Source organism: Pelophylax lessonae (assembly GCF_965119305.1).
Source record: "Pelophylax lessonae genome assembly, chromosome: 10".
In the NCBI taxonomy this organism is placed as follows: domain Eukaryota; kingdom Metazoa; phylum Chordata; class Amphibia; order Anura; family Ranidae; genus Pelophylax; species Pelophylax lessonae.
The window spans coordinates 166,712,821-166,726,485 of record NC_138777.1 but is presented as its reverse complement, the minus strand read 5'-3'; the positions used below and the strand labels follow the sequence as shown (position 1 = coordinate 166,726,485).

At 42.1% G+C, this 13,665-nt stretch overlaps 1 protein-coding gene across 1 annotated transcript in view; it reads left to right on the top strand.

The window, feature by feature from the left end:
- LOC309566004 (protein lin-54 homolog) overlaps positions 1–13,665 on the top strand; it is a gene marked incomplete at both ends in the record, with an annotated part of 127,388 nt that overhangs the window by 83,019 nt on the left and 30,704 nt on the right. The window contains 2 exons of the mRNA XM_082271023.1: positions 509–574; positions 7,002–7,104. Of these exons, the coding sequence (XP_082127149.1) occupies positions 509–574; positions 7,002–7,104 (169 nt within the window). The remainder of the gene's footprint in view (positions 1–508; positions 575–7,001; positions 7,105–13,665) is intronic.

Below are 13,665 nucleotides of genomic sequence, written 5' to 3'. Positions count from 1 at the left end.
TATGTGTGTGTGTATTCAGTGTATATATATATATATATATATTTATGTAAGGGGACTATTATTTATTAACCTCGTGTACTCAGCAGTGATAATTTATCTCTGCTTGTTAAAGCGCGCCAGGGATTTTCATACTACTGTAATCTCGCTTTGTCTCACGAGATTACAGACGCCCCATTGACTTCTACACAGATCTCCGAGAAAACCGTTCTCCTCTGATCACCCTGGGCGAACTGAAGTTCTCCAATTCATAAAATGGGTGCCAGATGTAATCATTTTCCCCGGAGAACTGTAGAGAAGCCAACGGAGAAAAAAATTCACCCGTTCATAAAAGGACACCAAAGTATGTGCTTTGTTCAGATTCCATGACTGAGGTTTACAACCACTTTAACGCAGGGAATGCATTGGAGTAAAAAATGTGTAGGCTTTTGCAACCACTTTAAACATTATTTGCCAACTATAGAATCTTTTAAAATGTAAAACAACAAAATTAATTACATTTATCCTTCAGCAATCAAACTTCACTATGGGATCTTAAATCAAAGAAACCATGTACCAAGTCACAGTGTCTAAAACTGTAAGTAGAATAAAATAATGTATTTATAAAAGACAATTTTGTAACACTTAAAGGGTAACGCCACTTTTGTGGGGAACAAAATTTGCAAATAAAAAAAAAAACAATATAGCGTACACAATTGCGACACAAATCATATTGTAATTGAATGTTATTAAAAATTACCTTTCCTTTTCAATCTGTAGCTGTTGTAATTTTTTGAAAATGCAATGCAATATGGCTACCTGGAGGTGTTCTGTACACAGAATGTGTACTGGCCACACCCCAGAAACATAATTTCCTGCTTGTGTGATTGGCTCACCAATGTTCTCAGAAGTCTGCACTAAGAAACCAGATTTCTGGCATCCCCTGCAACACAAATGTCATTTTTGGTGAGATACTCCCAATAGGAACATGTCTAAAGGGATGCAGGCCCAGCAGCTTTTCTCATTAGAGCCCTGCAGCTGCCACAGCTGATAGATTATGAATCCACTTCCATTTGACCCACTCAGCACAGAGGCACAGAGGAACAAACAATGATGTATTCAGAATAACAAAAGGCAGGAATCTACAACAAAGCTTGTTAAAATCCCTGCAATGTACATAGATCACACAGAGGGGAATGTTTTTTTCTCAACAAAAGTGGAGTTATGCTTTAAATGAAAATATTTAAAAGGCTGATTTGTCTAGCATTTTTCAGACAATAACAACAGGTTAAAATCTAATAACCACATAATTTGTGAACTCAGAAAAGGGTTGTTTTCTTTGTACTATTTCCGTGTACAATATAGTGTACTATATATTTAAACCAACCCCATAACAAAATCTAACTTTGGTGTTAGAGAAATAAAAACTGTCTCTGTGTAAAAACACTGTTTTGGGGGGTCTTACAAAAAATATATATATATATATCCTACAAAAAGAGATAAAACCCATTCCTTGCTCCTCTAGAAATTATATATAGTATAAAATTCCCTTTCAGCTAGTAAATATACCAAGTATATGTATCTGTAGTACTAATAGGAAAAAACATGTCCTGGAAATATTGAAATTCCATTTCTTCATCAAAATAAATAAATAATAATAAAAAAATCCTAAAAGGCACATCATAAGATGCAAGCCTAGCATACTGGCTTTTTATCAATGCATTGTTGTACTGTATCAGTCCACCCTATTCCCATTTTTTCCATTTTTTTCCAGGCAACAGACAGACATTTGTTTTATAAAATGTCATGTTTTTATGTTTTTTTTTTTATTTAACCACTTGCCGACTGCCGCACGACTATTTACGTCGGCAGTCAGCCCCTCACAGGCAGAGCGACGTAGGGCTACGTCGCTAGCCTGTAAGGGTTTTGGGAGCGAGCGTGCGCCACCGGATGCGCGCTCCCGCGTGGTCACGGACACCCCCGATGTCCGCCGGGCACTCGCGATCGTCCGTGACAGAGGGAGAAAGGCACTTGTTCTTGGGGCATTTTCCCTTCAGTTTTGTCTTCAGCAAGTGAAATGCATGCTCAATTGGATTCAGGTCAGGTGATTGACTTGGCCATTGCATAACATTCCACTTCTTTCCCCTAAAAAACTCTTTGGTTGCTTTCGCAGTATGCTTCCAATGAGTCCAATGAGTTCTGAAGCATTTGGCTGAATATGAGCAGATAATATGGCCCGAAACACTTCAGAATTCATCCTGCTGCTTTTGTCAGCAGTCACATCATCAATAAATACAAGAGAACCAGTTCCATTGGCAGCCATACATGCCCACGCCATGACACTACCACCACCATGCTTCACTGACGAGGTGGTATGCTTGGATCATGAGCAGTTCCTTTCCTTAATTGTTGACTTTGACACACATACACCTACCTCCTGAAGAGTGTTCTTGATCTGGCCAACTGCTGTGAAGGGTGTTTTCTTTACCAGGGAAAGAATTCTTCAGTCATTTCACCACAGTTGTTTTCTGTGGTCTTCCGGGTCTTTTGGTGTTGCTGAGCTCACCGGTGCATTCTTTCTTTTAAGGATGTTCCAAACAGTTGATTTGGCCACACCTAATGTTTTTGCTATCTCTCTGATGGGTTTGTTTTGTTTTTTCAGCCTAATGATGGCTTGCTTCACTGATAGTGACAGCTCTTTGGATCTCATATTGAGAGTTAACAGCAACAGATTCCAAATGCAAATAGCACACTTGAAATGAACTCTGTACCTTTTATCTGCTCCTTGTAAATGGGATAATGATGGAATAACACACACCTGGCCATGGAACAGCTGAGCAGCCAATTGTCCCATTACTTTTGGTCCCTTAAAAAGTGGGAGGCACATATACAAACTGTTGTAATTCCTACACTTTTCACCTGATTTGGATGTAAATACGAATTAAAGATGAAAGTCTGCAGTTAAAGCGCATCTTGTTTATTTAATTTAAAATCCTTTGTGGTGGTGTATAGAGCCAAAAAGAATTGTGTTGATGTCCCAATATTTATGGACCTGACTGTATGTCTCTATCCCTGTATACTGTGTTCAAGAAGATGCCCATCTAACAGTTTAAAAGTTTTTCTTGGTTTGAAAGGAAAGGCTCCACCTTTTCAAATGATGGGACATTCTATCAGGAATGTAATGAGGTATTGTTAGACCTGCACGCTACCATGCCAGTTAACGAGTATAGACCAAGCTGACAACACTACACAAATCAATAGCTGTGTAAACACAACTAACATCAATTATTTGACCAATTAAATTAAAGTATAGTGTCAAACCAAAATATAAGTGTTACACCATATAAAATGTGGGATGTTGTGATTGAATTCCCAGTGTTGTAAATGTGACTTTCCCAGCAAATCTTTTTTCCCATACCATTATTAAATACAAAGCTCAAAATACTAGTGCCACAAACTTTAATGAAGATAAATAGTCTTCTAAAATATACATGAATTAAATCATACTGTATAGAAAACACACATAAATCATTAGTGCAATTCATGTAAGTGCTTGGATTTAACACCACAATCCCAGGGCTGCAATTAAGTTCATATAGAATGCCACTCCACCGAAAATCTTCCAAACACACTTCCTTATTAAGATCAGTGTCCCGGGTTATCTGTGTGTTCAGACCTTCAGTGACATTTTATCCACACCATGCAATGCCTTACTCAGCCAAAGTGCTCCACTCAAAGTGCAGATTTGCAGCTCACCTTATTATCAGGCCTATATTCGTATACAGGTCTGAAAACACTTTTTAAAAAATCCAGCATTCTCTGTCGATTATTAAAATGCACCAGTCCACCATTTATAATAAATCTCCATAGAGTGATACTGCTTGATTAAAACTTTATATTATATAAAAAAAAAAAACATTCACATTTAGTTTACACTCAGTCGAGTGTTACAGCGCATTAAGACACCTCCCCACCTCCGGTCCAGCTGTGACTGGAAGTAAAGTCACCCGTCACCCGGCCCGCCCTCCTACACGTTACGTCATTGAACACGTGACTTCCTCAGGGTTCCCTCTATGCCTGCTGATGGGGTCCAGTCTGCCTCTATGCCTGTCGATGGGGTTCAGCCGGCTTCTATGCTTGCCTATGGGGTCCAGAGGCTGCTTCTTAGGGCAGGGGAACTGTCAGGGCCTGGTTCATCTGCTGGTGGCACTGTGGTTCTCAGGGCTGATAGCTGCAGGTCCAGTGTCCACCAGCAGGTGTCTCCCAGAAGCCAGCAAGTTTCAGTGATCAGTTCTACCTGGTTTTAGCTGCTAGGTTGCTATATAAGGCTGCTCCCACTAGAACACGGCTCCTCAGTGTTTTGGCTGCTCCTGCTTTGTACCCTGTTTGTTGTGCTGCTGCCTGACTCTGTTGTCATTTACGCTTGATCTTGCCCTTGCCCTGTATCCAGTATTCTGCTGCCTTGTTCACTTCCCAGTTTTGTTTTCCCCTTCCCATCTGCTCCCTGCTTTCTTCTTTGTATCTCATTTGTACTTTTGTATGTATATAGTTAGTTTGTTAGGTTACTGGTTAGGCATTTTGTAATTTAGTTTTTATTTTCATGTTCTTATGTTTATTGCTGTTGGTTATTGTTCACTGTAAATAAATCTCACTTTAAAGATATACATACATGGTCTGGTCCCCGTTTCTGTGTGTAGCTACATACACTATATTGTCAAACGTATTGGCATGCCTGCCTTTACATGCACATGAACTTTAATGTCATCCCAATCTTGTAGTTTGTAGGGTTCAATATTGAGTTGGCGCCCCCTTTGCAGCTATAACACCTTCAACTCTTGTGGGAAGGCTGGCCACAAGGTTTAGGAGTGTGTCTAAGGGAATGTTTGACCATTCCTCCAGAAGCACATTTGTGAGGTCAGGCACTGATAATGGATGAGAAGGCTTGGCTCGTAGCCTCTGATCTAATTAATCCAAAAGGCGTTCTATTGGGTTGAATTCAGGACTATGTGCAGGCCAGTCATGTTCATCCACCCTAAACTCGCTCATCTGTCTTTATGGACCTTGTTTTGTGCACTGGTGCGCAGTTGGAATAGAAAGGGGCCATTCCCAAACTGTTCCCACAAAGTTGGGAACATGAAATTGTCCAGAAAATCTTGGTATGCTGATGCCTTAGGCGTTCCCTTTACTGGAACTAAGGGGCCAAGCTCAACCCCTGAAACCCCCCACCAAATGATTTTCTTGTCCAACATCAATGCCTTTCCTCACTAATGTGCTTCTGGAAGAATGGTCAAACATTCCCATAGACACACTCCTAAACCTTGTGGACAGCCTTCCCAGAAGAGTTGAAGCTCTTATAGCTGCAAAGGGTGGGCCAACTCAATATTGAACAGTACGGGCAAAGACTGGGATGCCATTAAAGTTCATGTGCGTGTAAAGGCAGACCTCCCAATACTTTTGACAATATATTGCAGTGGCGGCTGGTGCTCAAAATTTGGGGGGGGGCAGCAAACAAAAACCACCCCCCCTTCCTTGGGAGAGGGACATAAAAACTGCTATCCACCCCCACGAGAGACGGGCATGCAGGCGGCAATCAGAGGCCTTGTTACCTTAGAAGGCAGATGGTAGTGCTGCTGCTCCTCGCTCCGGGGCTATTTCTTCTCCTCCCGGGTGAACTGGAAATGGTTCCTGAGACTCGATTGGCCATGAGTCCTAGGACTCCCTGACCAATCGGGTCTCAGGACTTGCTTCCTGATTGCCAGGAGGAGAATCAGGAAGACAATAGTGAATATTAATGTGCTATTGTCACACAAGTTAGTGGGCTCGGGACGCAGTGATCTGCGCCCGGAGCCCACCCTTTTTGAAAGCCAATTAGACTAGCCTCAGGCTCTAATCATGTGCTTAAAAAAAAAAAACATTGAAATCCATGCGTCCAGCGCTCCTGTATGTAGATTAGAGGCCAGGCACATGGATTAGGGGGGCTCCGCCTCTGTGCCCCGTATGCCACTGATATATTGTATATCTGGTCATCTCCTGTACTGCTTCACCTTCTGGTATTCTTTACATTCACATCTGTATATAACCTCAAATATTAACTTGGTTGCACTTGCTACTGTACAATTCACACTTGGTTATAACCCGGAGGGTTTAATGTAATTTCACTCCCAGTTCATAGTTCTTTGTGATACATCACTACACATTGCTATAGCACATTCATCTTCTCTTCCCCAATAAATGATGCAGACAAGCTCTCCTTTGCATGGACACTCCATTTACTGAACAGTATGTTATTTACTTTGGAGGTAGAGCAATGCAGTGCAGAACAGCATCCTCACATGGCTTTACAATTCATTCAACTGGCTGTGTATAGATTTAGTTTTGCATAGATTGGCTGTGCTGTCCCTAGTGTTGCTGCCTATACTGTACCTTAAAACTTAGGAAGTCCATAGCAATAAAGTCCATATACGTGGTTGCTCTAAGAAACAGGTCCCACTGGAGGGGAAATGCGGCCACAGAAGTAGACCACATAATATGCGGCCACAGAAATAGACCACATAATACATTGGAGCTCACTATGAAGCTCCCATACCGGACTCCCCACTACGAGGTCAGTTCCCCTGTATATACTGTATGCCCTAAAAAAAAAGGGAAGTGACACACATGCAGGGAAAACCATGTCACAAAATACATTAACCCCCTAAATACATCAGCCAACATATAAAGCTACCGAACACATTAACATAATAAAACTTAGTCACCTGCCTACAAATCATCAGAACTGGTGAGTACAGATTTCACCCGGTGGAGGAGATTGCTTAATAGCACTGGTGGAAGAAACTAATATATGTCCGGAAGACTTTGATCAGGTGGTTTCACATTTTGGATTACAAAGATTCAACGGACTGTGTTTAAATTGATTTGTTTAATTTTTATGTGTGATGTGTGAACAAAATATGATATTATATTACTATATCTATGGTGGTTATTTTGATAATAACAAGATCCCTGGTTACCTTTGTATTTTTCAGTTATTGTGATTGCTTTGCAAATGGCGAATTCTGCAACAATTGCAACTATAACAAGTGCTGCAACAATTTAGACAATAAAGAAAACTGCTTAGAAGCTACAAGGGTAAGACAACATCTATGCTTTTGTTTAGTACATAGCTTTTAAAACATTTGTAATATTCTGAACATGCTTACACTGTATCATATATTATACACCTGAATCATTTACATTTATTTTATCTTAAAGCAGTAGTAAACCGCACCTTTTTTTAAAAAAACAAAAAAGAAAAGCCTGCAAGACAATGGCATAATGTGCTAGTATGCATCGCATACTAGCACATTAGGAAATACTTACCTTAGAACAAAGCCCTCCAGTGGCGCGCTGTCACCGCTGACAGGGCTTTCATCTTCACTTGGTCTTCCCTTCCGAGTTTGAGTGCTCTGGTCGTCTGATTGGCCGAGCTATAAAGACGTCACTCCCGCGCATGCACACGAAAGTCACGGTCGCAGCATGGAGCTCTGAAGGAACGGCACGGATATGCCGTATCTTCAGAGCTCATGTGCTGGTGACATCACCGGCTGCATGCAGTGTAAATATCTCCTAAACAGTTTAGGAGATATTCACTGTACCTACATGTAAGTTTTATTATAGGCTTATCTGTAGGCAGACATGGGCCAAACATCCCCCTGAACAGGGGAGGAAGTTCTAACCCGAACAGCGAACCCCATTGAAGTTTATAGGAGCCAAACAGGAAAAATCAAAAGTGCCCATTTTTAAGGCTAATATGCAAGTAATTGGCCATAAAAGGGGTATGGGGGTCCGGGTACTGCCCTGGGGAACATGTATCAATGCAAAAATGTTTTTTTAAAAATGATCATTGTTTTCAGGAGCAGTGATTTTAATTATGCTTAAAGTGCAACAATAAAAAGGAAAATTCCTTTAAATATAGTGCCTGGGGGGGGGGTTCCCTTAATGTGCCTGTAAAGTGACCCATTTGTAGCTTATATAAAACATGCTGCAGCAAAAATTACATTTCTAAAGAAAAAACAAAACAAATCAAACTCGCGTTTGCAATTGCCAGCATCCGGCTATTAAAAAAATTAAGAAAAAAATGGCGTGGGATCCCCCCTCAGTCAATACAAGGGCCTTCGAGTTACGCCAACATTTTTAAAAGAAATGGCTTGGGGTCCCTTCCAAAATCCATACCAGTCCCTTGTCCGGGCACGTAGTATGGCAGGTCAGGAAAGGGTGGGGGGTGGGGGGCGGGCGAACAAGCCCCCCCTCCTGAACCATACTAGGACACATGCCCTCAAAATGGGGGATTGCTTTGGAGATGGTGGTTCTGGGGGTCTGCGGTGGTTGTGGTTGTATGTGGGTGGGGCGCTTATCGAAATCTGGAAGCCTCCTTTAACAAGGGGCCCCCAGATCTCACCTCCCCCATGTGAATGAATATCGGGTACATAGTACCGCTACGCATTGATCAAAAAAGTGTACAAAAAGTAATAAAAATACAGAGACAAGTTTTTGACAAATCCTGTATTAAAAAAATAAATAGTGTAAATCCATTGTCAATTACGCCGCCCGCCGACCCGAGAAAAAAAAACACTTCACCTTCTGGGATGGCCTTCCGCCTAATGCCTGCTCTGCGCTTTGACATTTCTTATATAGGTAAGGAGCAGGGCCACCTGGCTACAACAATCGATGGCACCATCCCCTTCTGATATCACGAACTGGTGCATGCTGGGCCTGTGACATCACAAGGGGGCAGGGCCCCTTACCTATATAAGAAATGTCAAAGAGAGGAGGCATTTGGTGGGGGGCCGCCCCAGAAGGCGGAAGGTTTTTTTTAATATGTATTTGTTTTGTACAACCTGTGCATATTATGCAATAAAATACAATATTGCTTTTATCGACTGTGTAATTCAATTCTTTCCAGCCACCAACACGTACCTCACACAAAGTCCCGTGGGTCAATTTCTCTTGTTTGTGTATATATTTTGGGATGGAGGAGTGTTTTGGTGGGAATCGGATCATTGCCCCTTTTGAATTTATATTCGGGTGGAAGACACCCACTGTGCCCATTAATGATCCGATTTCCTGTTGGCTGGATACTTTATCTTGGTGCCCCTCTCTTTCTCATCAACTATACTCTCATTTATTGTCTTTTTGTATGCCTTATGCCATTATGTATTGAGATCAATATATACTTTGTTTTTACATCCAATTTGACACAATTATGAGAATTCTGTGTGTCAAGTGGTGGGAGTTCTGGCCCCGGGAGCTGCAATGTGCGAAGAGGGAGTCTCTCTCTCCCTTGCTGTCCCCGCCCCTCCCCTCCCACGGGACGAGCGGGTCCACCTGCACATCGGCGTCATGCCGCACCTCCTAGCGCTGTACGTCAGTGTGTTCACTGACGTCACCGCGCTGATCACGTGCTGTTACATCTGCGGGTTGGAGAGGTCCGCTCCCCAGCGTTCCTCTCCTCCACGAGATCACAGACGCCGCTGCGCTGATTGATCTCTCTATGCCCGCTGCATGACGCTAGGACCCCATCTGTGCTGTCGGCTTCGGATCTAATTGGTAGGTCAGCCACTGAGCTATCTTTTCATCATTTCCCTCCTACAGACCCCCTTTTCTTTTCTCACCCCCTTTCGGCTCAACTGCTTCACATCCCCACCTTATTCCTCTTCCACTTTACCCGGCTTGACACACTGTTATCACTTCTTCACTTCTTCCCTCTCACTCACGGCAATTTCCACTTTTCACCACATTTTCCACTGGGGATCTCCTTCTTCCTCCCACACTAACTCTTTTTATTTCATGCACACCATGTCTGATATTTTTAATTGTAAGCAATGGCTACCCCCTTACTACTACATATTTTTACATGACAGGTTGGAAGGTGCTTCTGTTTCCTTTTCTGTTTTTCCACACTCACCACTCACCTACCAAGGACCCGTATTTCTGGCTGCCATTTTGGGATCCTTCAGCTCCCGGGTCAGATACAACACGCCGCTGTCACACAGGAATCCCCATTATCCCATCTAAGTCTCATTGAGTTGTGAGTATCGCACACTCCATCTAGTTTCCATCTTCTGACGGAAATTTTTGAAAATCAACAATATTGCATATCTTGACTACAATGTTCTTTTTTAGATACACATTGAATATACTGATCTCTGAAGAAGGGAGATTGCTCCCGAAACGCGTCAGATCACAATGTCATAATCAACTGTCATGTTATCTTATTATGTTATATGTATCAATGAGTGGTTACACCAAGATTTTTGCCAACATGTTATTTACAAATGCCTGTGTTGTTTATTTCCTACATATAGCCTTTTGAGCTACAGCATGCGCCATTGAGCACATGTTATCAATTGTTTTGTACAACCTGTGCATATTATGCAATAAAATACAATATTGCTTTTATCGACTGTGTAATTCAATTCTTTCCAGCCACCAACACGTACCTCACACAAAGTCCCGTGGGCCAATTTCTCTTGTTTGTGTATATATTTTGGGATGGAGGAGTGTTTTGGTGGGAATCGGATCATTGCCCCTTTTGAATCACAAGGGGGCAGGGCCCCTTACCTATATAAGAAATGTCAAAGAGAGGAGGCATTTGGTGGGGGGCCGCCCCAGAAGGCGGAAGGTTTTTTTTAATATGTATTTTTTGGGTTCACAATGTTTTTTTCTTTATTTTTTAACCGGCACTTTTTTTTTTATTATTCAGCTATCAGCACATTCAGCAGGGAAGCCCATTGACAGCTTCCCGACCCTGCTCCTTAATACCAAGCTACAGTTAAGCTATACAGCTTGGTATAGGTATTCTATAGTCATTAGTCAGGTACAGTACAGATACAAGGAAGGGAGGAATATAAGACTGCTAATGATGAATGGTTTCCCATTTAAAACTGTCTCATAACACCCAGGGAATTACAGTTGTGTTAGGCCTAAGCAAGTGTAATTCCAATAGCACAGGATTTATAGTCTCTAATGTACAAAAATAAAATATTTCTTTAGGAATGGCTCAAATGCGCATTATAAAGTGTTCCTTGGTGTAATGAATGGACCAAAAAAAAAAAAACACTACCCCTGATTGGCTCCTTGCTGGAATAGAACATCAAGTTTATTAAAAAGAGAAACTGTATTTCCTAGTCTAGGCTCACCATCTCACCAAGTCATTTTTTTAATAATGCGTTCTGACAAGTTTGAGGTCTAAAACAGGCTACGTTCAGCATACAGGTATTAAAAATGATTGGAATAAGGCAGATGCTATAGGTAGGGCAAAAAATGTGCAGCGCTAAACCTAAGTGAATATTATTACATATGAATAAACATAATTGATGCAAAAATAGAATAAGTAAAGATAAATAGAATAAGTAAAAATAAAGTCCAAAGTGACATGAAGAAATATGATCCAGGTGAATTTTCAAAGCACCATGAATAAAGTGACCACCACCGACAACAGGATGGGGTCTGACCAGAATAGGTGGACCCAGTTGGCACATGCCTAGTGGGTCAGTAACGGCATTGGTATATATACTTCCATCCAAGAAAGGAGAAGATGGTGGAGTTGTTAGACACTGTTTTCACTTAAATGATGATAAACATGAATATCCTACTTTGATGTAAACAGCTCCAATCAGAAGGCCACTCAGTACAGTCAAGGGTGGATAGAATCTCTTCCAGTTAGGCTCAATCAAAAAATAAAGAGACTCCACATAGTGTAAAACCATATAAAAATGGCAATTTATTTAAAATAGGAACACATACAATGTAGTAGATAGAAAGAGCTTTCATTATATCATGTAAAACTCATGGAATGCAATGACATCAATGGAGATAGCTTTAGGTAAATTCTGTGGATTGAAGAACAACAAAGAGTAGTCGATAAGTCAGCAAAGAAATGGTACCTGAGTAGCAGTAGATGAGATAGCACACTAGCAGCTAGCATCAATAATCAAGGTACTGAATAGGCAGAATAATATGGCAAATAGAAAGTGTAGAGGCATTGCTTAAAGCAGTATTAAACCCAAAACCAAAAAGGTAATGTATTGCAGCTTAGCTCCTTAGATGTAGTGGCTGCATTTGTTTTTTTAGGCTATTTTCCCTCTGTTTTCACCTGGTGATCTGCCTAGTAACACACCTCCTGTATTAGAGTGCCCTCCCTTTTTTATTTTGGGATAAACGTTTGTGGCACCCTACAGGTAGGTGCTAGGTAAATGTTAAGTGGGCCTTGTCTGCCTAACAGCAGGGCTGTGATTTACTTAGCTAGGGTGTCAGGGCTTCCAGATGTGCCTGCTGAGGGGAGAAGTATCCCCACTGGCTGCTGTGAGAGGATTCTCATAGGGCAGTAAGGGAATCCCAATCAGGGGACACATCCCAGCTTGTAACTACACCAGAAGGCAGATTATGCTGCAAAGGATTCTGGTAGTGGGTATAAGTTTGGGGGGAAGTGCGTGACATGGTGTCTTTGGGGGGAGCAGAGTCCCAGGAAGGAGAGTGCGGCTGTCTCTCCTCCTGTCTGAGGAAGGTGGATGTCTCAGGGTGTCGCCTTAGTGTCCAGAGAGTGATGAGTTGAGCTGAGGGGATCCGGTGTGCCGAGAGCCTGCGGAGAGAGAGAGGGGTCCAGTCCCAGGAAAGCCTACACAGGTCGTGAGTACTGAGGATTGCCCCTGGGGGTCTGCCTGAAGTTAGAGGGGTCCACTCCGGAAGAGGTTCTGGGATCCAGTGTCAGCTAGCTGTAAAGGGGGTACCTAGGTTGAGGACCCTGAAGCTACAGAGGGGGTACATAGTCAGTGGACCCTGAAGAGTTCAAGGTTAAAGGGGGCACCTGCAGTCTGGGCCCTGAATTGCAAAGAACGTGCCAGTTAAAGTGACAGCTATACAGAGTTCTCCAATATACTACCTCAAGCTGTGCCAGGCGGGGGAAAGTATTCACTGACTTTCATAGTACAACAGTTTAGGAGTTCTACAGTTCTCAGTCTTGGATCTTCTGGACTATAAGTCTAGGATTCAGAACTTCTTCTGGTCTACAGAGTGTTCTCAGTGTCAGTGAGCGTTGGCTGGCGCCGACTGGCGTCACAGAAGTGCCAATGGGCATTTCAGTAGTAAAAGTCCTAATTGTAATTAGTTTAAGCCGCAAGGAGTATCCCACTCATTCCCTTCTCCCATCCCCTAAATTCCAATAAAAAAAAAACACAAACAAAGATGCCGGAGTTGTCGCTGCTTCAGTTGTCACACCCAGGGTCACAGCTCACATGGGCTGGAGGGATTACCGGTACTAATGGCAGACCCACATCAGGCCATAGGCCTGGAAATCTTGCTATACGTTAATAGTGGATGGACAGAACCTCAACTGCCTAGATCATCTTTTCTTATCCAGGGTTCAGTAGAAATCTAGGGTTTCTCCAGAGATTGCTAGGGGTTCTTAGAGCAATAAACACATTCTGTCTCTCAGATAAGTGGCTACTGACATAATTATCTGTTTAGCTATCAGTAAGAGTGGAAATCCTGTCACTGTCCACCAATGTAAGGAACATTATTCCCATTGACTACCATGCTAATGTCAGAATATTTATACTGCTCTGAATATAACAGTGTCTATTTATGCAAATAAGCAAAGATCTGTAAGGTAGGAGAATCTCAACTTATTTCCACAAATCAATATGTAACAAA